This window comes from Podarcis liolepis, assembly GCF_965112155.1.
Source record: "Podarcis liolepis genome assembly, chromosome: 7".
Classification (NCBI taxonomy): Eukaryota; Metazoa; Chordata; class Lepidosauria; order Squamata; family Lacertidae; genus Podarcis; species Podarcis liolepis.
Window position 1 is genome coordinate 18,280,075 of NC_139561.1, and position 27,999 is coordinate 18,308,073.

General features: G+C 44.2%; 2 protein-coding genes across 12 annotated transcripts in view; one reads left to right on the plus strand and one right to left on the minus strand.

Annotated features, from left to right (window-relative positions):
• Nucleotides 1-622: 622 nt before the first annotated feature.
• TARDBP (TAR DNA binding protein) overlaps nucleotides 623-27,999 on the minus strand; it is a 40,445-nt gene continuing 13,068 nt past the window's right edge. For 5 of the 11 annotated variants that reach the window (XR_014528413.1, XR_014528414.1, XR_014528419.1 and 2 more), the window contains 2 exons: nucleotides 1,404-1,482; nucleotides 623-717 (listed from right to left, as the gene is read on the minus strand). Coding sequence is in view for 3 of the 11 variants with exons in the window: in XM_083513153.1 (XP_083369279.1) it covers nucleotides 687-717; nucleotides 1,404-1,482 (110 nt within the window). In the remaining 8 variants the exon portion in view is untranslated. Of the gene's footprint in view, nucleotides 718-1,374; nucleotides 1,483-4,142; nucleotides 4,206-4,987; nucleotides 5,104-5,153; nucleotides 5,195-27,999 lie in introns of those variants that run through there. The other 6 variants (XR_014528415.1, XR_014528418.1, XR_014528420.1 and 3 more) reach the window with 4 other exon arrangements.
• On the plus strand, nucleotides 5,103-27,993 carry MASP2 (MBL associated serine protease 2). The gene is made up of 11 exons (XM_083513018.1): nucleotides 5,103-5,366; nucleotides 6,541-6,763; nucleotides 7,495-7,672; nucleotides 8,373-8,504; nucleotides 16,388-16,584; nucleotides 17,678-17,825; nucleotides 19,112-19,230; nucleotides 21,119-21,197; nucleotides 23,386-23,523; nucleotides 24,370-24,444; nucleotides 27,117-27,993. The coding sequence occupies exons 1-11, from the start codon at nucleotides 5,362-5,364 to the stop codon at nucleotides 27,890-27,892; spliced, it is 2,070 nt and encodes a 689-aa protein (XP_083369144.1). The 5' UTR covers nucleotides 5,103-5,361; the 3' UTR covers nucleotides 27,893-27,993.

A 27,999-nucleotide genomic window follows, 5' to 3' on the forward strand; every position in this document is an offset into this window, starting at 1 on the left:
CAGAGACTTCAGTAAAGAAATATAGAGGATTTAAACTGCATTGGGAGGGAGGGGTTAGAAACAGAATCAATAGCAAACCCCTACATCAATAACAACTCAACAGTTTGGAAAATCTGGAGTAAAAATAATAATAAGTGATACATTTCTGCAGTTTGTGCATTGGGAAGAAGCTGGTTGTCCATACCATTCAATGTACTTATATACAGGACTTAACCCTAAAACTAACAAGCTGTTAGAAACCTCGTTAAGGAATAATACAATTACCAGGTTTCAATTACATCAAGTCAAACATTTTGTAACAATACCCAGTATCATAAGCCAAGCCACTAGATGTCCTCTCAACTTGCGAGACATTTATTGCTCAGACCACAAAGAATGGAAAGTGTATAGTTTCAGCAATCTATAACATTTTGTTGGGTGAAAGTATGAGCATTCACAATGGATTTTAAGTCATCTGGGGACAGGACTTACAACTGAACACTGATGAAACTTTATAGAGGTGTAGAAGCGAAAAGGCGCCGTTTAAATCTGTCTGCCAGTTGAGAGAGAATGCTTTAAAAATAGTGTTCTTCTAGGACCTCATTCCCCACACTCTGAGCAGAATAAACAATATGCTTTTCCCCCCCGGCATTGGAAGGTGTGGGGAGCAAGGTGGGGCATGAGGTACCTTTTTCCATATGTGGTAGTCATACAATGGCGTTCTTCCATTCCAAAATGCTGTATGTGAAGAAATCAACAAAATCGCCCGTCAGTCACTGCAGCTATATCCACAACTAGTTTTGCTTGTAATCTAAATCAGCAATACACAAAGACTTGGTACTCTGTCTGTTAACTGCTATAAGACTTTTTATGGCCCCAAATGGGAAAGTCCTTGAACCGAACACACTATTCCAGGTCTCCTCACTTTGGAAATGTCATTATCTACATTGGACCTTCCATGTTAGTTTTCTCTACCACCACCACACACACACACACACACACACAGTTTGTGTGTGGTTTGCATGTGTGAGCGGAGACCAACTGTGAGCAATGAGGGATGCAAAAGAGACAAAGTTTCGCATTGCAAGTTTCCTACACTAGAGTGGTATAGTGCTTGCAATGTTGGGAGACTGTGGTTCTAAGTCCCCTACTCAGCCATGTAGCTCAGGGGGTGACCTTAGCCCAGCCTCTGTCTCTCAACCTAAACTTACAGGGTTGTTGTGAAGTTAAAATGGGAAGAGGAAAAACATGTATGCCTTTTTGAGCTCCTTGGAGGAAAGGTGGAATATAAATGCAATCAATCAATCAATAAAACAAAGCTGGTACCAAGAAGTGTGGAGATCAGCACTAACACATAAACCAAAATCACTAATAAAATGAACAGAGGCAAGCATATTTCAGAAGACTTGTTATTGCTTTATTACTTGTGCAAATAGGGAAGAAAATAGTTGGCAGCCACTGGCAGCTCATGGACAACTTTGGCTGGGAGATCAGGGGCGGTTCCTGTAAAAACACAGAGAAATGCACATGAATTTCTAAACTGAACTTGTGACCCAACAAGGTCATGCCAATGTTACATTGTAAGTCCCTCCCTCATAATGTGTTGTTGTTGATGTAAATGTTACAATTCAGATAAAAACATCCTCCCCCCCCAAAAAAAAAACTTAACTATGTTCTGTATTTAATGTAGACCCACTAAAATTAATGGGCATCACTATTAATTTCAATGTGTCTATTTGAGTAAAACTTGGATACAACCCAGTATCTACCCAAAAACCCACAAGTGAAAACTGCATCCTTTTACAAAAATCTTGTATATGGGCTCTATCAGCTCCCCCCTCCCCATTCACTAGTTGCCTTTTAAAAGTAATGCAATGCTACAAACAGCAAAAGCAAATAAATGAATCATAACCCAATATAGCAAGACACGCAAAATAAAATTTAAAATGTGCTTAGAAATGTACACTTTTGGGGGAAAAACATTTGAAACACTTTCTTTTTTAAGGAAATGTCTTTATTGCTTCAACAACAGAACAGAATAACTTAAAAGCCCACATATCTCAATGCAAATGTTGCAAATTCACAGATTGTTCTACTGTCGAGGGCTGGTGGGAGTTGTAGTTCAGAACATCTGGAGGGCACTGGGTTGCGAAAGGTTGCTTTAGGCAAGAAATTTATCTGGAAACTTATTCCTCTGTATGCTTGGAACGGAATTTTCTGCTTATCATAGGCATCATTATTAGCGATCAGTTCTCAAATATTTTCCCTCTGGTGAAAAATATCAACTTGCTTCTCCGAGCTGAAGGGCAGAGGAGGCTGGCACAAATCTGCAGGTGACAGGCAGTGTTTGCTGCCTCACAAAACAGACACCTCGGATAACAAGGGCTGACTGTGATAAGCTGGAAGTGTAATTACAGGATATCTCGGTGCAATTCATCTCTGGAGCAAGGCGGTAGCTGTCACTGTAAGTCAGAATCTCTCTCCATCGGACCTTCTGAGCATGTGGGCGTAGAGAGGAAACAGGCGATAATGCGCAGGAGATTATGTTCAAGTAATTAGAAACGTGGCCTCTGTAAATAAGAAGGGGTGTGGGCGCAGTGGCAGAGCACCTGCTTTGCATGCAGAAGGTCCCAGGTTCAATCCACAGCATATCCAAGTAGGAGTACAGAAGTCTCCTGCCTTAAACCCTAGAGAACCATTGCTACAAGTCAGGAAAGGCAATACTGAGCTAGACGGATCTACTCAATGCACAGCAGCTTTTTGATGTCTCAGGGGAAGGATCATAAGTGTCCTGCAGATCACACTTTGCACACAAAAGGTCTGTGGTTCGATCACCAGCATCTCCATGTAATGTCCGCTGGAGAGCTACTGCCAGTCACTGCAGGCAAAGCTGGGCTAAATGAATCAATAGTCTGACTTGGTATAAGACAAGTGTTTATTGGGCGTATCCACAGCTCAATGGTAGAGCATCTCCTTTGCAGGCAGAAGGCCCCAGATTCAATCTCCAACATCTCCAAACCAGGTGGGTAAAGAAGCCTGCCTGAAACCTTGGGCAGCTGCTTTCAGTTAGTTTAAAGCAGCTTTGCCTAACCTGGTGCTCTTGAGGCTGGACTACAACTCCCATCATCCTTGACTATTGGACACAGTGGCTGAGGAGGATGGGAGTTGTAATACATCAACATCTGGAATGTACCAAGCTGGAGAGGACTGCCACAGGGATATGGAGCCTCTGACATGCAAGAGAAATCGACTAACATATCCATCCCTATTCCATATAAGGCAGAACTAATATTTTCACTTTACTTTTTCTTTTGTAGGCATGTACACATATAGACATGTAATTATGCTTAATTTCCAGCTAGATTTGTGATCCATGGTGAGTAAAGTAGTTAGTCAGTACATTACATTACATGTAAAAAGGAATTGTTAATATTTACACTGTCTACTCAGTTTTCAAAACCCAGATCACAACTATATGTTGCCAGTATCACTGCATAGTTCCTTTATTAATTCTAGCTTAATACCAACTGATAGCACCAAATACTACCATGTACACTACAAGCATAATGTAGTAAAGTGTCATATAGGCCAAGATTATAAATGCAATCATTGGACGCAACAACCCATTAATATTGTTTTTAGTTAGCTTTTTTTCAGGCTGAGGGCCACATTCTGTTCCGGGCAATGCTCTGGGGGGCCACATGTTGGCGGTGGGTGGGGCTAGAAACAAAAGGAGGTGGAGCAACAAATGTAAACATTACCTTCATACAACAGGCTAATCTCTATACACACATGCACACAAATCCCCCTTCAAACAAGCAGGAGACATTATCAAAGTTCAGGGACACATCTCCACCCACAGAGGGTGTGAAGCTGAGGCAGTGAGGAGCATGGCCTGAGGTTAATTATCAGGCAGGTTTGCCCTGTGTAGGAGAAATTAGCCATGGTTTGCATCCAATATTGGGTCATAGGCAGAGCAGGCCAATTGAAAATAATGGGCATGACTTAGTTCCGTTCATTTCAAAGGATCTGCTCTGAACCGGTGCGGTGTAGTGGTTAGGGTGCTGGACTAGGACCTGGGAGTCCAGGGTTCAAATCCTCACTCGGCCAAAAAGCTCACTGGGGTGTCCTTGGCCCAGTCACTCCTTCTCAGCCTAACCTACCTTACAGAGCTGTTGAGGGGATTACTTGAGGAGGGGGGAAACCACATACACTACACTTGGGCTCTGTGGAGAAAAAGAGAAGATACAAATGTGATAACTAACTAACTACAGTGGTACCTCGGGTTACATACGCTTCAGGTTACATACGCTTCAGGTTACAGACTCCGCTAACCCAGAAATAGTACCTCGGGTTAAGAACTTTGCTTCAGGATGAGAACAGAAATCATGTTCAGGCGGCGCAGCAGCAGCGGGAGGCCCCACTAGCTAAAGTGGTGATTCAGGTTAAGAACAGTTTCAGGTTAAGAACGGACCTCCGGAACGAATTAAGTACTTAACCCGAGGTACCACTGTAACTAACTAACTAACTAACTCACAGCTGGATACAATCCCTTTCTTCCTTTTTCTCAATTGAGGGACTGAAAGTACTGTGTTTAAAATAGCTAAACATGCAAAGTCTGCCTTCTGGTTGTGAATAGCACAGCTGAGGCTACACAATCAGCTTCTCCTCCCCTATTACCCATTAAAACAGAAAAGTCATGGTAGTTGAAAAGATCAGGGCTTTATTCCCAGGCTTTGTGAAGGGAGTCAACTTCTTAAGTGTGAAAGCACACATAATCTGATGTCAGGTATATTTGTCTCTTTTCCATAATATTTTTTTCTTTTCCTTTTCCTGTACTTGGTTGCAGAACATTGGCTATATTTCTCCCTGTGTTTACCCACCTTGCACAAGAATGGGGAAGACCCGGCTGGCGAAACAGAGCTGCTATTGCCTCATATGCCTCTGCTTTGTCCTCTCTCAGCCAACCACCAGAACAAATCACGCGCTTCTCTACATCTCTCCCCACCTTTTTACCCTTCTGACTCTGCTTTCCACTACACGGCTCAGCTCAACTTTTTCTCTGAAAACCTTTTAAACTCGACACTTGCCCTTCGACTGTGTCCCACCTGAACTTTTCATTTTCTAAGAGAGAGAGAGACAGAGAAAGCAGATTGAGGAGTGCACATGCTTACTTCCAACTATCAGTCGTGTTTCATGGAAGCTATTGACCAGTCTGATGGGAAAGGAAGAGATAAAGGTTGGAGTTCAAAAGAAAGATAAATAACTGCTGAACAAACAGAAGGGTGGTTTGGTGTGTTTTTCCCCCAAAACAGTGCAAACATACAAGAGACAGCTGTTGATCCCAGAACACAAAAAGACATAAAGAGGGGCATTGCAAGAATGCGGTAAGTTCTATCCAAGATGTCTTTCTGAAAGGGATCTGGAACATTACTCAATGTAATTTTTACAGCAAAGTAGAATTGATCCTTGTAGGACTGCTGCAAAATTATGAGACAATCAGGACTTTGCAGTCTCCTCTGTGGCAAACTGAAGCATGGGTTGAATGGATTAAATTCACTCAGATTTCTTGGGCAAGCCCTTAATCTGAGATTCCTGCAGAGCAGTGGTCTGTTTCTTGAAGTGAAGGGACGGACTGTATCTCTGCTGTAAGAAGCACACTAAAGGAAGATCCAATTTTGCAGCTCAGCATGCAGTTTGCAAAACGGAACTGGTAGTTCAAATCTCTTTTTGTTATCGTTATAAACATAGTTCATCAGAACCCACTGACCAGATGTTTACTTAAGAAATAACTGACATACCTCCTTTTTTGTGAAGTATAAGCTTATTAATAGCTTCCACTGGTCATGATAATTATGGTGTACGCATCTGAACACCAGATCCCAGCAGTTGGGAGACTGTTGCTGTTGTGCTTAGGCCCTGCTTTGGGGGCTGATCCAGCAGTTAGGTTCTTTTAATATTCTTATTGCTCACCAAGTTGGGCCCTTCTGCTATTTTTTTTTTTAAATCATAGTCACAAAACAACAGAACAATGTTTCAACTGACAGAACTGCAATATTTGGCAAAAACGATAGATTTGATAGTAGTCATAGTCTAACATGTTGGCTGCTTCTGGTGTAAACAGTTTTCCAAAGAAAATGCACGTGCATATCAGGAATGAGGAGCAAATCCATTTGGTTCACGTTTTAATTGTTCTATAGATTTCACAGATCTGTAAGTCGGGGCACTGCATTTTGGGCAACCACCATGGGTGAGAGCTTAGCTCGGCTTCCATTTAAAGCAGCGTTGGTGCCCACCCCACTGCTAAAAGGCTGTCGGGTGGGGGCAGCAGGGAGGGTGAGTGGGGGGTTGCTACTGCCATTGCAAGAAAATACTGCATGGTCATGTGCCCATGAAGAGGCCCTGCAGCAGCACTATGCTGGGGAGCCCCTGAAGTCAGTTGCCAACTCTGCCTAAATCTGGGTGCAATTGTACGGTGTTAATAGGTCAGCCTACTTGGATGTGCAACTTGGGTTGAGTCAGCTTGGCCTCACCAGTCTTTCTTCATTTTCTCCCCTGCAGACTTTGCCTCTTCCTCTTCGCCTTTTCCCATGGGGTGCTCAGTGACCTCGTCCAACTGGAGAAAATGTATGGAAGGATTGCATCCCCCGACTTCCCGAACATTTACCCCAATGGCAAGGAGAGGACATGGAACATTACTGTGCCCCCTGGCTATGGTATCCGCCTCTACTTTACCCACTTCAATCTAGAGCTTTCCTACCAGTGCGAATATGACTATGTGAAGGTATGTGACGTCATGTGAGCATGCTTTTAACGGGTAGTGTCAGGATTGCTGCCCAGGAAGCTCATTCAATTCAGACCCAAGCAAGCAACCAAAGTGATATCCTTCGTGCCTGGTTAATTTCCAAAGGACTCTTGCTTTCTCTGATCTCTTTGAATTCTTGCAAGTTCATCCCCCGCTTTGTGTACAGAAGGTCCCAGGTTCAATCCCAAGCAACATGTCCAGGCAGAATATACCTTGCCGTATGTCAGTGTAGATTATACTGTGCTGTGTGGTCCAATAATCTAACTCAACTTCTTCATGCAGCACATATTTAAACTGTGGAACTCGCTCCCACAGGAAGCAGCAATGACCAACCTGGGTGGCAATAAAAGATTGGGCAACTTCATGGAGGTGGTCATCAATGGCTACTAGCTATGCTGTTTATGCTCTGGCTCCATGGTCAGTGAGAGCAATGCTTCTGAATACAAGCTGCTGGAAATTACAGAAGAGTGCTCTCATGCTCAGGTCCTCCTTGGTTTCCCGCAGGCATATGGTTGGTTACTGAGAACAGGATGCTGAACTAGATGGGCCATTGGTCTGATCCAGTAGGCTCTTCTTATGTTCTAATAGTATAAGGCAGCTTCCCATTTTCCTGGGATAACCACTGGCAGGTCCACTTAAGGGCAGGCAAAAAGGAGTTATCATTGCATTTATATATAGATATGTATCTCATTCATCTCCCTGCTTTCCAGTTGCGTTCAGGAGGGACAGTCTTGGCCACCCTGTGTGGACATCAGAGCACAGACACTGAGGAAGTCCCAGGGGACAGGACCTACCACTCCATCAACAACAACCTAGCTGTGACTTTCCGATCAGACTATTCCAACGAGAAAGAATTCACTGGCTTTGAGGCCTTTTATGCTGCTGAAGGTGAGAGGTTGGAGGTGACATTCCTCTTCCATGCAAGCAAGGCAGAACGGGCATGCCAATGGCAAGTGGTCATCATAGCAGAGTGGTAGAGCACATGCACTGCATTTAGGAGGTCCCATGTTTAGTCCTCAGCACCTTCAGGAAGAACTAAAATTTTCTTCTTGAAACCCTGGAGTTTCACTGGCATCTTTAAGTAGGGCTGGATGAGACACCCATATGAAATCCCAGAGAGCTGCTGTGCGTCAGCTTAGACAATACTGAGCTAGATGGACCAATGGCATGGCTCAGTATTCAGTACTCAGACCCAGCTTTGGGTGTTCGTATGTTTTTCTTTGCCCAGAAGAGGCCTGATTCTGCCATTACCCCATTTCCAAAGGGACCTCAGACACTATTCTCATGTGGTCTAAGATGAAAAGATACATGCACCATGTTTCCCAGGGCTAATGCAGATCTAAAAGTGCAAAAAATGTCCCAACTACATTTTACAGAGTAGACCCATTGAAATTAAAGGCCATTAGCCATGTCAGCCCTTAGTGGGGCTGGCATTAGGTGCAGCCCTCGGTCTTTCCACCGGCGGCACCATCTCAGCCCCTGCGCTACATATGTGTCCACACCCACTCCCAGAAATCCCTCGCCAAAATGGTTGCAACTTGCTTTGGGAGAGCTACATCCAAGCCCGTTTCTCCTCCCTTTCCTCCAGACATTGATGAGTGTGAACAGCTCCCTAACAGCGAGCCACTTTGCGATCATCGTTGCCACAATTACCTGGGCGGCTTCTACTGCAGCTGTAAAATTGGCTACCGTCTACACAAAGACAAAAGGACCTGTACAGGTGAGTCTCTTGGGAGCTGGTGAGAGCTGCTTACAAGTGGGTTATTAAAACAAAACAAAAAAACTGTTTCCTTGACCAGCTTAAGTTAGAGCTGTGCTTTATTTAGGTATTTGCTGATTGTTTACTTGTTTTGTTTAAAATTAAGGTGAGGAACTTTAGACCTGGGGGCTAAATGTGGTCCTCTTGGCTGTTCTGTCGGGCCCTTCAAAATCTCCCTACACCTCTCACTGGCCCTGCCTTGCACAGCAAGTATATTTGCCTGGCTGGGATGTATTGTTGGATTCTGATCATACCTCTTGTTTGACTGGATGGATAGAGACTGGGTTGTGTGAATATGTGTATAAGCTGGCCTACTGTACTAAAGTCAAACATGCAGTTGTTGCTCCACCCACTTTTGGCTCCAGCCCTGCCCACCAACCTCTGGAGGGTTGCCCAGAAGGAAATGTGGCTCTCAAGCTGAAAAACGGTTTTCCACCCCAGTTTCAAAATTGTTATATGGTGCTCCCCAGCAGAGCTTCCAAGGCACACCACAAAATTTAGATAAACTAACACAAATAAAATATCAGCATTTAGAAAATACATTAAACTACACTAAAACCCACAGGTTGATTACCGGTTTCATTTTTGTTTTATAAATTAAGTTTCTAGGCCTTAAGACCGTAGGGATATTTGGAATACCTGAGGTCCAGAAAAAAAGCTTTGAACTGTGTCGGGAAACCAATCAGCAGCAAATAGGTTGCATCCAACGTCAGCCCTATGTTCTAAGTCTGCAGTATGCTAGGCGCAGTCTTTGATTTTTCTGCCACCTACTCAGGAAGGCTTATTATTCACCAGCTCTTTTTTCTCTTTCCTTTCTTCTCCCTCTCTCCTCCCTTCTTTATTTTCCAGCATGAAATAAATAAATTCGCTTCTTCGCGGCTTAGGGAGAGATGGAGCTAGACGTGTCAACATTCCCTCCTGAACTGCCTGTAGCCTCGTGTGCAATCATACAGGGCGCTATGCTTGATCCGTGACCAGCTTGTGTCTTCTTCCTCTTCCTCCTGCCTAGCACTGTCTCCTGCAGCAAATAAAATGGCTTTCTCTGTTTCTCCCAAGCTTTCTGCAAACCTTTCCTCTGCAGCCTCCAAAAGAACATGGGAAGTTGTAATATATTGAACCCAACCCACTGGTCCATAGTACGGCTTACACCAGGCTTCCTCAACCTCGGCCCTCCAAATGTTTTGAGACTACAATTCCCATCATCCCTGACCACTGGCCCTGCTAGCTAGGGATCATGGGAGTTGTAGGCCAAAAACATCTGGAGGGCTGAGGTTGAGGAAGCCTGGCTTACACTGACTGGCTGGTGTTCTCCACGGTCTCAGGCAGAGAGTCTCTCCCAAGCATACCTGGCACTCTCTTCCAGGAGCTATGATTCAGAGGCAGACTGCCTCCAACATTGGAGGTGGAATGTAGCCATCATGGTTAGTAGACATTGTTTGCCAAACTTTTAAAGTCCATGGGCACACTGGAATTTTTGACTGCCTTAGGCATCACTTTACTCCCCCCCTTCCCCTCCCCTGGATAAGCCACCCTACAAAGAGACAAGAAGTACCGTATTTTTCGCTCTATAACACGCACCTGACCATAACACGCATGTAGTTTTTAGAGGAGGAAAACAAGAAAAAAATATTCTAAATGAAACAGTAGATGTATGATTTTTGTGGTTAATGCTGTGGCCACAGACATGTGATCTGATGGTGAGTTTGGGGTGACCCAGTGCAAAAATCCTGAGGATCCATGTGGATCCGTGCTTTGTAACCACGTTTTAAGTGGGGAGGGAAGGAAAAGCACTCAAGGGATAAGGAGCACGCGTGGGGTGGGTGGAGAAGCAGCTTTTCTGCGAGCTGAGCAGGGAGGGAAAGAGCACTGTGGCTTTAAAGGTATACTTAAGGTATTTGCCCTGTGCCTGGGGTTTTTTCCATTTAACAGTTTGCAGCCTTTTTCTTCTGTTCCTTGTTTTGAGGCAGAATAGATTTGAGCAAGTGAGGAGGACTTGGATTGCAGGGGATTTGCCATTAGCTGTGTAAAAGCTCTCCTCCTTGCAGCCTTCTACTTTGTTTGTACAGGTGGCTACTGGTATCAGGTTCAGTTTGAGTGATAAGCAGCCACCAGCAGCAATAAGCAGCAACAAAAAGCAGTAGGGGCACTAGGACCCAGACAATGCTCAAATCTATCCTGCCTGAAAACAGCTGAGAAGCGGGGGATAGCCTTTTCTTTTACTTCCTGGTTTTCACTGCGCTCGTGGCTCAGAGCTCCAGGTTGGTTTTGGGTTTTTTTTTGCTGCTGGTTGCTTAAACTTTATCCTTCCTGATCCAAGCCCTCCTGTCCCTCTGCAGCCTCATTGCTCCATTTAGAGAGCGCTGGGACCTTTGCTAGCTGAGGCTGCAGCAGCTGTTGCCGGCTACTTTAAAAGCGCCTGCCTTCTCCCGGCTTGCTATGGCTCCCGTCTGTCCCTCCTCGCGTGTAAGCGGCTGCTGCCCGCTTTGCTGGCATGGCTCTCCTTCCCTCCCTCCTCCTCAGCTCCTCCCCCTCCTCCTGGCTGTAAAGCAAGCAAAGCTAGAGCCGTGCAAAGCCCTGCAAGCGGCTCCGCTTTGCTTGACTGACGGCAGCCATGGCTCCGGTCGAGTGCATTCGCTCCGTAACACGCACAGGCATTTTCCCTTACTTTCTAGGAGCAAAAAACTGCGTGTTATGGAGCGAAAATTACGGTATACAAGTACAACTTCATTTCCCCAAGAGATCTGGGTGAAAGTTGTATCCAGCAGAATTAATCTAATCCATGAAAAGCACAAGGAGCCATAAAAAGGAACTGGGAAAGGGCGTCATTTTTCCAACTTCCTCTTTTGCATGCAGGTGGTCCCAAGTCCAACCTCTGGCATCTCCAGCTAAAAGGGGGGTGCTGAACCTGTGGCCTTGTTGGGTTCAGCAGTTAGGGATGATGGGAGTTGTAGTCCAACTACAGCTGCAGGGCATGAGATTCCCCTGTCCCTGTGTTAAAAGGATCAGATTAAGGGAAACACTATTCTGATGTCCTGGAGGGTCCACTGAAAGCTGGAGTAAGATAATGCTAGGCTGTGTGAACAAATAGTCTGATCTAAGCAAGCTTCTGAGCAGCAGTGACACTTTTGAAAACGCAAAATGTGTTCATTTTAAAACTTTGCTCCTTCTCACAAATTGGTCTTCAGGGCAACAGGCTGAGAATCATCTTTAAACAGAAATACATAGAAAAGTAGCATGTCAAGGAGAAGCCTTTTATATGCACCAGCTATCTATATCAGACAGATAATTTAAACATGGAAGTTCTCCCTGCCTGCAATGAAATGGCAAAAGCCATGCACGTCACCCACCCACTCCCACTTTGCTTCCACTCTTCAAATTCGCAGCAACTTCCCAGTTACTCACTAATGTAATTCACAGCCTACTGTTAATTTTGGACCTAATGATCCAGCCATCCAGCCATCACCAGTTGAGGCAGGCTCCTTCCTCAGAGTTCAAGTCTCTCATGGGCAGTATAGTGTTACTCTAATAAAAATATAGCCCTAAGTGTAATTGAACACTCTCCCGGCGCCCCTAAAGCCCAGCTAGAGTTTACAGCCGAGGACGGCGTGAAAAATTGTCCCATTCCTCTTGCGCAAGCCTTTTTTTCTTTTTAAAAAAACTGCTTTATAGATTTTTCTTGCCTGCAGATCTGTGAAATAAAAATACAGCCCGTAATAAAGGCAGCTCCCTGTGGCCATATCCAAAGAGCTATAAAACACAGGAGAGTCAGTTCAAGCTGTTCCATTGTCGTGACCACGAGAAGCTGTCTGTTCTCACTGTGTAACAGCCAGGGAGAGCTGGTCCCACTTTGTCCCATCAATTGTGACAAGGAGTGCTCTACAGAGCACGGCAGCATGAGCATCACAGGCACATATCGGGGAATGCTGTGAGACCACTTGTGCCAATTGGGTAGCAAATGTGATGTCCCTGCCTCATGAGTGCCAGTTCAAGAATGACTGTGATGGAACAGGCATGTATTGCACAATTGCTACAAACTATGATGGCTATGTTCTAACTCTGTCAGAGGTAGAATAGCCTCTGAATACCAGATGGTGGGAATCCCAAGTGGTGAGAGCTGATGTTGTACTCAGGACCTGCTTGCAGGCTTCCTATTAGAGCATCTGGTTGGCCACTGTGAGAACAGGATGCTGAATGTGGTTCAGGCCTTCAGGGCTCTCCTTATTATCAGTACAGTGGTGCCCCGCAAGACGAATGCCTCGCAAGACGGAAAACTCGCTAGACGAAAGAGTTTTCCGTTTTGGAGGTGCTTCGCAAAACGAATCTCCTATGGGCTTGCTTCGCAAGACGACAATGTCTTGCGAGTTCCTGCTGGTTTTTTCCCTTCCCCCCCTTTTTCTAAGCCGCTAAGCCGCTCATCAGCTGATCCGATCAGCAGATAAGCCGCTAAAAGCCGCTAATAGCGCTAATAGCGCTAATCCGTCAATGGGCTTGCTTTGCAAGACGAAAAAACCGCTAGACGAAGAGACTCACAGAACGGATTCTTTTCATCTTGCGAGGCACCACTGTATTGTCTACACTGATGGACCAGTAGCTCTTTAAGGTCTGGCTAGAGAGACTTTCAACCCTACCTGAAGATGCTAGGCATTGAACCTGAGGCCCCTGGAAAGTTGCTCAGACCAGAATGTGGCCCTCAGGGTGAAAAAAAAATATTCCCAAACACTGCACTAAATCCTCTTGTGATGTTGGCAGGATATTTGAAAGTCACAGTAAAGAAAGAACTGCCTGACTGTCGACTGTCAGAAAGTCAGAGACAAAACAGAAGCTAACACTAGCATTTAAAATGTGCTTGTTGAAATGGCACATGTTGCAGAAAACATTCAGTTATGCAATAGCAGAGGGGACTCTCAGAAAGTTTGAAGGACTATTGGGTCTTATTTACAAACACTATGATGAATAGATATAGATTAGAAATCAACTGCTACAATTCACTGAAACTACAGTGGTGCCCCGCAAGACGAAATTAATTCGTTCCGCAATTTTTGTTGTCTAACGAATTTTTCGTCTTGCGAAGCACGAAATCCCATAGGAATGCATTGAAAATCAATTAATGCGTTCCTATGGTCAAAAAAAGTCCAAACAAAGCCAAAGTTGGTACAACAACAGTTTATTAACTGCTCTTTAAAGTCACACATACTGTAAAGAGCAGTTCGAAAATTTAAGGGAAAATAAATTAACTTTATAAACAAAACATGTCTTTGTTTTTAGTCAAAGAAAAAAAGTCGCGAGACGTTTTCGTCTTGCGAAGCAAGCCCATAGGGGAAATTCGTCTTGCGAGGCAAATCGCGAACGGAAAAACCTTTCGTCTAGCGAGTTTTTTGTCTTGCGAGGCATTCTTCTTGCGGGGCACCACTGTAATTTAAAGCAGTATTCATGAGTTGTTATGAAGGCCAGTTTTTGCACTTATATATTTCAGTGCGTATCTGCATTGTGCCAAGTTGTTGGAGGAGCTAGCTACACCCCTGCCGACAAGAAAATAAAACTTTTTCTTTCCAAGGTTATATGTGGTCAAGGGGGAAAGAAGCAAAATAGAGGGAGTGGGGGAGAAGAGGCTTAGTACTTGAATGCCTTTCTGATTTTGAGTCATCTCGAGCTGAACCACTGCGAAGGCAAAAAATATTCCTGGCCTACGTCTGTCAACCCCTTGCTCCATCCTCCTCCATAAATCAGCAAGGAAGTTGCTGCAGTTCAGATTCAGAACCTGCAGCTGCCTGGCCCTAGCCAAGTACCAGGCGCTGTCAACAAGCAAGAGTTCCTTCAGGCACTCGGTAACCGATCAATCCTGCCTGCTGTGTCCAGCGGGAGATGCCATGACTCCGAGCATGCCAGCCAGAGTTACAGCTGGATTTTGCAGAGCAAGGATGATTTCCACTCCTACACACGCCTGGTGACCAAGAGAGCCGCTGAGGGGTGGGTTGTATTTTTGAAAGCATCGGGAAGGAAACAGGGAGGGCAGCTGCCATCAGAATTGCACATGTAAACCAGAGTTGGGGAACCTTTGGCCTTCCAAATGTGGCTGGACACCAACTCCCATCAACACCCCTCCCCTGCCTGCCCGCCCACCAGCATGGCCAATGGATCAGAGATGATGCAAGTTGTAGTCAGACCAAAGATTCCCCACCCCTGATGTAAAGAGAAGGCTTTAGGAACTGCATTATAGAGTAAGATCACTGGTCTATCTCAGTGCTGTCTACACTGAATGGCAATGGCACTGTGGAGTTTCAGACAGGGGGTCTCTCTCTACCTGGAGATGCCAGGGATTTGAACCTGGGGCTCTGCTACTGAGCTACAGCCCTTCCCCTTTAAACAAGTGGCAGGCCGATTCAAAGATGACAGCCACAAAGGTATCAGGGTTTGCAGCTATCGGTGCTGATAGCTGCTGCCCAGCTGGAAAAGATGTACCAGAGGTCAATTAAATTGGTCAAGGCATTAAAGCACCTTCCCTGCATGGAGATGCTAAAAGCATATGGAGCATTTTAGTTCAGGGAAACTTTGATCAAAGCTGGATAGCCAAGGTCCGCCATTGTTGGAGCTGATGCTGTAGCTCACAACTCCCACCTGACAGTCATGCTCCAACCCAATTGGAAGGCACCAGTTTGGTAGAGGCTACTGTAAGTGTTTTTAGAATTATGAAACTTTTTTCCTCCACTCCCTTTTTAGGTAAGAACCCATTGAAACCCCATTGAGATGCAGTATATTCTTACCCTGTGCTAGGGCCAAATGGAGGAGTACTGCTTGATATGCCACACAGCACAGCTATCTCAGCAAACACTTAGTTATCTTATTGCTACTGACTGTTTGGCATTGGGGTTTTTATGTATTCGTTGTGTGTTTTGTTGGGGGGGTAGGAAAATAGGGAGAGACTAAATTTTAATTAGGGAGAGGGTCCCAAGCTCAGTGATAAAAGGATCTGCTTTCTATGCAGGAGGTCCCAAATTCAATCTGCAGCATTGGCAATTAAAAAGATCAGCAAATAGATGATGGGAAAGACTTCTCTGCCTGGGACCCTGGAGAATCGCTGCCAGTCAGAGTTGACAATACTGAGCTAGATTATCTAGTCACCATTATTAAAGAAGTTATGAATAATCATTTACATGCATCTCAAGCTGATTTCCAAATATACCATAAAAACAGATGAAAAGCAGTACAAGAACAACTAGATTTCAGAAATTCATCAGACCTGCTATAATACTGAGGCCTAGCCAAATTCTTCAGAATTGAATTAACAAGCTCATAGCTTTCTCCCCTTTTCCTTACATCGGACAACCATGGTATTTGCTAATTGTGGGGTCTTCAGATGTTGTTAAGACTACAGCTCTCATTAACCCCAGTCAGCATGGCCAATACTTAGGGATTTATTTTTATTTACTGCCTTTCATCATAAAATAGCAAGGTGGCTTACCAAATGAAATCAAAACAATGTAACAATCATATATTTTTAAAAAAGGAATACCACATATCCAGGAACTCTCCAAAGAACTGGCACTAAAAATCAGTGCTTGGGCCTCCAGTCAAGAGTAAGGGACAATGAGAGTTGTAGTCTGATAAAATCTGGTAGGCGTTAGATTCCTTGTGTTCAAAACACATTAGGAATCCTTGAATACATTTGTACAAATGCATTTGAACTGATGGAAGCCACCATGAGGGATTGCAGGCAACAGAAAAGCAGGGTAAAAATGGCCTTATTACCGTAACAAACTGCTCTTTTGACAAATAACTTTATAAATTAATGTGCTTTCCTGAGAAGAATTTGGGATTTATTTATTTTCTCTCTCTTCACTTTTCAGCCAATTGCGTAGATAAGGTGCTGACTGCAAGATCTGGAGAGATTTCCAGTCCACGTTATCCCAACCCATATCCCAAACTCTCCCAGTGCAATTATGGGATCCAGGTGGAAGATGGATACATGGTCGTCTTGGAATTTGTGGGAAGCTTTGATGTAGAGACCCACCCAGAAGTGGAATGCCCCTATGACATCCTTAAGGTCAGTTGGACCTGCTCACCAGGTCTTCTACTACTAAAGAAACTTGTTTTCTGTACAGTCAGCACCAGTTAAGTTGTATCCAATGCTAGTAGTCCTATTCAGAACAGGCCCAATGAAATGAATAGGCATGGCTAACTTAGGCCCAATCAGTTTCAATGGGTCTACTCTGAGTAGGACTTGGCTGGATACAATCCTACACCAATGAAGAGCTGAGGACACTGCCATGCCCCAATGCATGGCAGCAAATTGCAGTTACTTCTGGGGGCACCTAACTGGAATGCTTGAACTGTTATCAGTTTTCACATCCGTCTCCCATTACAAAGAATTCAGATACTCTTAGATCCACACTAAATCCCCATACAAATAAAATAAAATAGAATCACATGTACTGAGAATGTTGAAGTTGGTTGCATGCATTTATGGACCAGGTAGCTACAAAATAGACTTGGGGTAGATGGCTAAACTGGTGCATCCAGCCCAGTATCTACTCTAGCTGGTAGTGGCTCTCCAGGGTAGCAGCCCCCAGGCATTCCCCTCTTGGAAGCCCAAGTTATGCCTACCATAAAGTATACCCTGGACCCCTAAGCTAGTCTGCTGTCCCCTTGGGGTGGGGATACTGTCCCACTGCCAGTGTTTCAATATTTGGGTGCCAAACCGGGAAGCTTCTATATTTGGAACCAGTAGCCCTCATCCCCGGAGTTCCTCAGGAACTTGAACAAGCAAAGAGGAAGAAACACAATAAAATCAGTGCAGGTTTGAAGGGCTCAGTCTGCCATCTTGATTCAAAACAGGCACCCAATTTTATCCAAGGTAAAACCCTGCTCATTAATCTCAGGAACCATCATTCAAAACTTGGTTAAGAGGTGTCCAAATGCATAGCGAACAAGCCATTTCCCAAAATAAACAGTAGATCAAAACAGGGGGAGGGGGGATACCGTCCTTTGCCTCAAGCAGCAAAGTGCTACTGGGTCACCCCTGGTTACCTGACAACAGCTGTGGGCCTCCTGAGGCAAGCAACTTAAGAGCCGAACAGCTGATACTCGATCAGCCCATGATGGAAGAAAGGTTGGGATGTTTCCCTTCACTGTTTCAGATCAAAACACCCAAGCAAGAATTTGGCCCATTCTGTGGGGACACCCTCCCTATGAAAATTGAAACCCGTAGCAACACCGTCAGCATCCAGTTCACCACAGACCTCTCTGGAGATCACACAGGATGGAAAATCAGATACACCACAACAGGTAAGATTATCGCTTTTAACCAAAGAGCAGGCAGCAGTGAAGTTCTGTTGGGTACACATATCAGTTCCTGGCTCCTAGGGAGCCCTGGGAATGGTAGCTCTGTGAGGGGGCCGAGTTATGGTCCTCCAGCTCTGGGGCACAAGGATGCCAACCTGCAGGATGCCATAGGATCCTGAGAAAGCTGCTTCTTATTAGCTGTTGGTCAACTGGTTCAGTACTGTCTACCGTTGTGACAGGTAAGGCATGAGGTAGGGATACCAGCAGTAAGTGCCAATGACAGGCAGAGCCACCTGCTGACTAGCTATACGTAAGGAGGAAGGCAGGTGTGGGCTGTCTGAGAGCAGACCGAGGCTGTTGGGGCTGGGCCCCAATTCCCCTAATAGATCAGCTTCCACCATCTACTACACTATCTGTTATCAGCCCTCCAGGCTCTCAGGCAGATTTCTTTCTCCATCACGGATGTTTTAAGAAATAATGCCAGCTGGAGACTTGTCCCATGTCTGCGCCTTCTAAGGATGCTCATTTTCCTCCCCAGTTCTTTAACTAACAACTGGTAAAGGACCTAAATAAGTTATCCTATATCCAGTGTTATTTTTCTATAAAAGAGGTGCCGGAACTCACCATCAATGCCTTCCTTGTTCTCTTAAAATGGCAATGGCACCCATCTGAGAGTTGCCAGAACCCACCTAAGACGTGCCGGAACTGAGTTCCCCCAGGTTCTGGCTGAAAAAAACCCTGCTTATGCCCAAAGTTTATCAAGATTAGTAATGACTACTTTGGGTGGCAATAGTTCTCCAGGGCATGCCTAGGAATGAACCTGGTACCTTCTGAATACAAAGCACGTGTTACATAACTGAGCTAGGTCCTTCCCTATACAGGCCAAAGTCCATCTAGCTCACTGTTGTGTAATCTGAGTAGTGGGCAAGCTCCAGCAGGGCTCTTATTATTTATATATGCTCCTGCATTTTTTGAATTACAGCTCCCATCATCTCTGACCATTGAGTCATGCTGGTGTGGTTGATGGAGCACAACAACAGCTCAAGGGCCACAGGTGAGCCACAATCCAGAGCTAGATGGACTAATGCTCTTCTAAGGCACCTTCCTATTCACAACACAAGCAACCGCAGAAGGAACAAATTAGCCATCATTTCAACTGCGGGATTAAGCAGGATGTAGTGTGAGAGCGCCACCTCCCCCACATATTAGTATGGATTCAAGAGATTTGAATCTGCTTTGACAGGAAATGGCAATGAGGTGTTTTTTTGTTGTTGTTCAACTTTCTGCAGCATTGCCATGCCCCAACCCTGAAGCGCCACCCAATGGCCTCATCTATCCAGTGCAAGAAAAATATATTATGAAAGAGTCCTACAATCTCTCCTGCGATATCGGCTACGTACTCTTGGAAGTAAGTAAAACCATCCCTTGCGGTGCACACATGAGCATATGGGTATGCTATTTAACTGAGGAACCAAAGCAGTTTTATGTGTTCACAGCAAATATGACTTTCCAAGTGCCATGGCCAAAACAACTTGAGGGAACACCAGCCTTGGGAGAGAGAGGGGGAGAATACTTAGTGGGCAGCTGGGGGTGGAAAATCAGGGGGTATCGAATGGAGTATCCTGGAAGAGAGCATGGCTGGCTAGATAGCATATCTGCACCTAAGACTGAGGCATAAAGGCTTGAACTGGCTGCACGTTATCAGGCAAGGTTCAAGTTTCTTGCACTAATTTGCAAGGCCCTTAGCAACTTAGATCCAGGATACCTCAAGGACTGCCTAATCTCTTATATCCCTCCTGGATCACAGATATTTTGGGTAAATCACTGTTAGCTGGTCTCCCTGTGGCTCCAGGGCCGTAGCTAGCGGGTTGCAAGGTGGGGCCCCACCGGGGTGCAGGCGAGGGGTGGGGGCACAAAATCAGCTAAAATATGTCCATTAATATGTATATAAATAAAAATATTGATTATTGCCTCATAAGAAAAGGTTTTAAATAGAGGGTGAATTGAAGGGGGGGTTGGAGAAGAGGTGGAAAGAAGAGCTAATTTGTCAGTGGCTAGGGGGCACAATCTGGACAGTTCTGCCAGTGGCGCAAGATCCCCTAGCTATGGCTCTGCGTGGCTCAGAGGTAACTATCGGAAGTCACACATTTAGTATTGTGGGCCCAAACCTATGCAACTCCCACTGTGGTTGAGTTTAGACTGGCTCTCACCTGCTGAACATAAGGCACTTAACAAACCCCCTCTAAGTTTTTGTCATATTGATCCAACCAAAGCATATTTAGAAGAAGAGGAGGAGTTTGGATTTGATATCCCACCTTTCACTCCCCTTCAGGAGTCTCAAAGTGGCTAACATTCTCCTTTCCCTTCCTCCCCCACAACAAAACACTCTGTGAAGTGAGTGGGGCTGAGAGACTTCAAAGAAGTGTGACTGGCCCAAGGTCACCCAGCAGCTGCATGTGGAGGAGCGGAGACGCGAACCCGGTTCCCCAGATTACGAGACTACCGCTCTTAACCACTACACCACACTGGCTCTCGAGTAGACCCATTGGTTCTATTCAGTGTTTTGGGGGGGTATGCATACCCCTAAACATTTTGTGGATCTAAGTTTGGCCTCATTGAGGGGCAGTATTTCAATATGAGTAGGAAAATGAGAGTACCCCTAAACATTTTTTGGGGGGACCACTGGTTCTAATAGGTCTACTCTGCATTAGGGATGGGCAAATATTTTTTTGTTTCTTGTTTTTTCAGTCTTACGTTTCATTTTCCTCACTACCATATAGTGATTAATTTAAAGGCCATTAGAATATTCATCAGCATTTAAGTGTGAATTTCCTGATACACATTTTTTTTATATGCAATTAAACCTAATGTGCATTTTGCAAAGCTATTTTCCTTATGCAATGTGTTCTTTTGCATTGTTTTTAGTACTTTATTTATAAGCACACATTACATTAGTCTATGCATTTTACTTGGCTGGAGAACTACATTCCATAATTCAGAGAAGTGCAGATTTTAAAGGAGAGCCATGTTTCAGTTCACATATTATTTCAGAAAGTGCGAATCAAATAAGTCTGCCATTAAATGAAAAGTGAATCAAAATTCTCTCTGAACCCTATCTTGGACATAACTAACACTGAATATCACCCATTATTGAAAACTAATGTTCTCGCAAACACGTTCTCGCAGGCTGAACTAGACATATTTCCCCACCGGGGAAAATCCATTTGGGCTGTCAAAGCTATGATTGTTTTCAAGAAAATAAATAGGATTTCTGTTTTCCTCTTTCCCTCCCACAGAATGAGATGATTGTGGAATCTTTCATGGCGATATGTCAAAAGGACGGCTCCTGGAACAAGCCAATGGCTCAGTGCATCAGTAAGTCAATGCGAAGGAGTGGGTGGAGGGAGGTCTTTGGATTTGTAATATTCAGATGGATTACTGGTTTAATTATTTCTTGTGGGAATCCATATTGTGTTTGACAGAATGAAGCAGTCTTGCACACAAAAAAAGCGTAGGAGGCAAAGCATGCTTGAATCAGAGCATAATAAAATTTGTTTTAATTGGAATATTCTCAGTGGGAGTACAGATCAACAGGCACCCAAAATTCAGCTGCAGAGTTGCTATCAGGGTTTTAAAAGTTTCCATCATTTTCTTCTGGCAGGGCTCCTACGCTTTTAATGGAAAAACCTGGATTTTTCCACTTGTTTTTCTTCTTTAATTTGATTTCAGTATCCAAAAGCCACCTTGGAGATGGGAAAAAGTAGGAAGCTGTAAACTTAAGTTATTTTATTGATACAATTTTAGGCTGCCCAGGAACAAGAGTTCTCATTGCAGCTCCAAAATGTTTTATATTTTAAATACTTTATGTAGGCTTGCCATATGTCAGGAAAATTCCTGACACGTCCTGTTTTGGGGTGTAAAAATGGCATCGGGGGGGGGATTTTGCTGAATCAGCAACATGATGGAAAAAGCAGCAGAAACAGCTCAAAAAGTTTAAAATCACTATTTTTGGGTTAGGTTTCCAAAAAAAGCCTCAAATTTGTGGCAGGAATTTTACTTTTTGAAATATGGCAACTCTATTTTGTGGACTGCAGCCTTCAGAATGAAGAAATCCAAAGCTTTGGGGTCTTTATATCTGCTGATTCCCCTTTGAATTTGGATTCTACTGGTTCAGTTGTTCTGTAAGGACAGGACTCCGGGGTAGATATAAAGGGCACAATTCAGCAAAATGAAGAGTGGACAGGTCTCTTGAATTGCCATCCATAGCATGATCAACAAGGAGAATTGAGGCAAACAGACCCCACCACCAGCACCTGGGTCAACGTGGGCACACTAAGAACCACCAAGGCTGACACTGATTGCCATATATTTTCCCTCAAAAAATGTTTTATAGTTGGGGCAGCTCGCTGGGCATGTGCATGGATGAGTATAGATTATTTTTATTACTTTAAAATATGTTTTAGCCCTCCCATCAACAAAATGGTTGTTTATTCAAAAGTCGAATGTGATTAGCATGAGAGCAGCAGAAGCCAGCTCCTCAATTTTATTCCTGTAGTCATGATGGTGCTCACTGGAGCATGTTTAAACTACACACGCTCAGTGTTTCATTAGGTGTGGTAAACTTTTTTTAAAAAATCAAACTCATAATCAGAAATCTAGTTGTTGTTGCAAAGCATGAAATGGCAGTGAAGGGGAGAAATGTTAAGTGTGTGCTTCACGACATGGCCCTTCAACGAAGAGTCTTGTAAGATCATTGGGCAGTAAGCAATGAAGGAGTTCCATTAGTTAGCGGTTAACAGAACTATGATGTTAGGTAACTTTAGACGATGGACTCTAGGGGTAGTATCTAACTGTACCACTTTCTTCAGCAGACTTTTAATCTATTTAACTTGGATGTGCAGCCTACAGTGATGTAGCTCAGACTGCAGAGAACAATCTGCAATGGTAAAGGATGTGCTTGCAAGAATACAATGGTCCCACAAGCGATGCTCACTCACACATGCTGACCCCCTACTTTCCACAGGTCTACTTTTAAATTCAAAGGCTGACCTGATAATGTGGCAAGCCCATCTGTGAACCCACCACAAGTGTAGGGAGTGAATGCCCACATAAAATGTGTGTGAGAAATTGCATTTTCACTAGCACCAGTTCATCCTGTACTGGTAAGATACAGGTTGAGTGAAGAAGAAAGGAAGCCGCCCAGTAGTACTTCTGTTTATCCATGTAGCTGAAGATTCAAGCAAGGATATTTTTTGTCAACTCCTATCTGATTCTTTGCACTAGGACAGCTTGTCTCAATATAGCATCCTCCAGAGGTTCTGAACTACAATTCCCATCAGCCCTAAGACGCACAATATGGGAGCTGTAGTCCAAAACATCCATAAGGTAGCTAAGATGCAGAAGGTTGTTCCAGATACCAGGGACTGAATATAGCACTTTCTGCATACAAAACAGGTAACCTGCTACTGAGAGCTTTGGTTCTTTTCCAGTCTAACTAGTCCTAGGTTTCCCTCACCCACTCTTACAAAGCATTTTAAAACTGTTGTTGCTCCATTCTTTTCAGTTGTTGACTGTGGTCCAGCCGTGGACACAGCAAACGGTGCACTTGTGTACGTCACAGGGCCTGACAGAACTACATACCAAACTGAGATCAAATACAAATGCAAGAGCCCCTACTATGCTCTGAAAGCTGGACGTTCTGGTAAGAGAAATGAGTTTAAGGGGGCATGGCCTTGGTACACACATGTTTAAATGTAAACCCCATTGTCCCAAATGGGACAACTGCACTAGGACCTACTTTGCAGTATTCTTGTTTAGCCATCCATGACCTCTTTCAGGATACTCCGTTCTATCTCCCCCTGCAGTCAGCCAGCATTCCATGCCCACTGAGCCTTCTTCGTTGGGCTGTTTTACAGTGCTTCTCCATTTAGAGGTTTCTCACCCGCTTCCAAAATGTTCTGCCTACTTCTCCAAATGTTTAGTCCTAACAAGCCTGCAGCTACCTCCTCTTGGGCTTGTATGGTGTCATTTTGGCTACCAGTGAATCAACACTTGAGAGCAGAGTTCTCTATTGGCCTTTTATGATATCACATCAGTGTTTAGTCATGCATCTTGACTGAAAAGCAAAGGGACATAAATGTATCTGTAATGGGCTCAACAGTGGTTGACATTTGAATTCATATCCTCCACCCAGCAAGTGGCTGTGCTGCTGTGATGTCACAGCATGTTTACACACATAATCCAGAGTCACTGCAGCATACCCAAGTATTCCTCAACCAAGCAACTCATGATTATCCAGCCGAGACACCTCACGGGGTATAGGGAAGATAAAAATGCAAAATTGATAGGAAATAGATTTACACACATAGGAACAGCAAAAAGTCTGAAAGAGCTGGGTTTTTCAGCAATTTGAAGAAGCCAGCTATATATTGGGGGAGAATTTAACAACATTTATATACCCCTTGATTGTAGTAAAACCTCCAAGTGGTTTTATTGTAGAGTGCTTTGCTCTGTGCAGACATCTCAACTGCTTAACTTTTTAATGTAGGCAGGTTCCTGTGCGCCCCTGATGGCTACTGGAGAGATTCCATGGGAAACAAAGCACCTCCTGTATGTGAGCCAGGTAATGTATGAAACCACAGGTTCCCCACTCCTGCCATACATAGCCAGGCGACACTTCACATGATAAATGGCCTGGAAACATCTTGTTTTCTCCCCCTCTCCAAATTCACTTCAGAAGTTGAAATATTTTTGACTGATGTTGAATATATGAAGTACTGTATCCCATTTTGTCACCCTCCCTCCCACCTCAGTTTTGACCAGGAATGGAGAACCTGTGGTTCTCTTCAGCCCCATCCACCATAGCCAACAGCCAGGGACAGTGGAAGTTACAGCAGCTAGAGGACCTCAGGTTCCCCATTCCTGACTTTTGTCTTCACAGACTTTAAAATGGTGCAAAGCAGCCTTTATACTCTATCCTACCCATCAGCCCCCTTTCTCTTAACTCATCCAGAGCTAGAGGTCCACTATCTGGAGGGCTGCATCTTCCTCATTCCTGACCAAAGACAATGCCATGTCCCAAAAGAGAAAGTTACAGCCATTGAGTTAGAGGGAGATGTTGCAGGCCATCTAGCCCAACTTCTGCTCAGTGCAGAAAATCAAAAGTTACAGCATCTTTAACAGATGGCTGTCTGGCCTCCATATGAAAGACTTCCAGCAAGGGAGAACCCACACCCCTCCAGGGAATTGGTTCCATTTTTAAATTGCTTGTACCATCAAAAGCAGTTGCTTAATGTTCAGTTAAAATCTACCCTCCAGTACAACATAAAACCATTAGATCTAGCCTTGCCCCCTAGGGTAACCAAGAACAAATCCCCTCTTCTATCCAACCCTTCAAGGTATCTGAAGAAAGCTATCATGTTCCACTCAGGTGGAATCTAGACCATATAAAAAACACTGAAAATGTTTTTTTTAAAAAAAGTTTTGAAAAATATATTGAATTTGCCATAGCTCACCATCACCATCTAGTGTCACGTTTGTATAATGCACTTTACAACACACTTAAAACATTATATTTGCAGCTGTATAGCTGCCTCCATAGCCTTCTGTTGTTCAGGCTAAAAAGTATCCAGTTACCAACAGTTCTAGGTAATACATTTTTTTTCCTGCAAAAAGGGAGAATGCCCTATCTTAAATTGTTTCAAAGCAATGGCAAAGAGATCTACAACAAAATGAGTAGCATATATCAAAAACATAATGAAAAAGTCATCACCAAAACTGCAGTAAAACCCCCATTGCAATCAGTTACAAGTAAGTAGCCAAAAATGCCAGGAACTGACATTAACACCATAAGGATGTTTCTACCAACAGGAACACACAAAAATCAGTATCTCCCTTATCTCCAAGAGATTATTCTACAAAGTAGATGCCACAATGGAATTAGCCATTTATTCTCCATACTACAGTGGTACCTCTGTTTAGGAACGCTTCTGGTTAGGAACGCTTCAGGTTATGAGCTTTGCTAACCTGGAAGTAGCTGCTCCTGGTTTCAAACTTTACCACAGGATGCAAACAGAAATCACGTGCAATAGCAGGAGGCCCCATTAGTGAAAGCGCACCTCATAAGAAGTTTCAGCTTAAGAACAGACCTCCGGAACGAATTAAGTTCGTAACCAGAGGTACCACTGTCCAGACGTTTTGACTACAGCTCCCATCAGCCCCAGTCAATCTGGACAAGGGTCAGGGATTGTGGGAGTTGTAAATTCAAAATGGAAATGTGGGATTACCATGAAGTGTTCTTCTGGTCAGCAGGGAGAGCAGAACATGCAAGAAATGATTAAAACCTCTTCTAAAAGACAGAGTCAACAACACAAAAGAGTGTTTACTGAGGCCCCCTGGAAGAGGGAACCTATTCCCCAGTCCCATCTTGGCCATGGCTTTGAGGAGAAAACCTCCATACACTAACTAGAACAAACACAAATTAAAAGCAGAACAGAAACAAAAATGAAAGTCAGAAGGGCCACAGAGGAAAAATGCCAGGACCCTAAATAAAGAGGAACTGTGTAAATTTGAGCATATAAGGCAATTTACATAACATCTACACACCAGGTTTAGCTCATTTCTATATATTCCAGACGAATGACTTCTTTGCCTACAGAGGTTCCGAGATTCAAGCCCCAACATATCCAAGTAGATATGAGAAACCTGACAGAAACCCTGGAGTCACTATCAGACCATGGAAGTCTATACTAGACACCAGATGTAGGAAAATTGTTTTGGGCTAATGGCCATGTAGCCTTTGGGTGAGTGCACTCTCATTTTGACCCCTGGCCTTGATACTCCTCATCCCTGCTCCAGGCAATATTGAGTTAAATGAACCAAACGTCCAGCTGCACACCAGGCATGCATATTATTCCTATGAAAATACCCCAAACCCACACATGATGCAGCCCTTCCACAATTGTGTTGAACACAGGTAGGGAAAACGCCAGGGTTGACTACTCCAACTCAGAAGCTCCCAGCATAGGGTAAACTAGCCTCTTAAGAAATTGGTCTGACATGCCAGCTTTCTCTGGGCAGAGAATTTGAAAAGGACAGGCTGTCCCTCACCCTCCCAAGCCACTCCCCTCTTTGGATCAGGCTACTGTTCTACAAGTGTTCTCACTTCAAATTCAGGACTTTCAGAAACATGCATTTTGAACTATAAGCAATATTCATGACAGTTAAAAGTCTTGCTTCTCTAATGAAACCCTAACACTATTCACTCTCTCTTCTCCCCCCCCCCCAACCCCCAAGTTTGCGGAATCCAAACTTCAAATACTCTGAAGCGCATTTTTGGTGGAAAGAAGGCACTGCCTGGCCAGTTTCCTTGGCAAGTTCTGATCACTAATGGACAAGGAGCAACTGGGGGTGGAGCTCTTTTGTACGATAACTGGATCTTAACAGCTGCCCACGTCCTCCCAGAAGCAGACGCTTCGTCCTTGACACTGAAATTGGGGCTTCTAAGAAAGCGAAGCACTCACTACCACCAGGCCTGGGCAGAATCTGTTTTTGTGCATGCAGGATTTACCAACGATGGCATCAATTTTAACAATGATATTGCTTTGATCAAACTGAAGAACAAAGTCCCCATTAATGCAAACATCACTCCCATTTGCTTGCCAGGACAAAGCAGCAGGTTCCACATAAACACAACCAACACTGGTGTAGTAGCTGGGTGGGGGAGAACAGAGAAAAGGATGCAGTCACACAGCCTGATGTACACTGAGCTAGATGTGGTTGATCCAGAGAAGTGTAAAGCTGCTTATGCAAACCAGACTTTGGAGGGGAAGCAACTAGTGTTGACAGAAAACATGTTCTGTGCTGGATATGAACAAGGAGGAAGAGATTCCTGTAGCGGCGATAGTGGTGGGTCACTGGTGTTTTTTGATGCCGAAACAAAGAGGTGGTTTGCAGGCGGCATTGTGTCCTGGGGTCCTCCAGAGTGTGGTTCTGCAGAGCTGTATGGCGTATACACTAAAGTGATCAACTACATTTCCTGGATTGAAGACATCATTTCCCAAAATTCTTGATTATTATTTTTTACCATTTCATTTGTATCACATTACCAAGAAAAGAAAAGCTTTACATAGAATTACAATTACGCAAGAAATAAAAAAATATAGTACATTAACTGGGA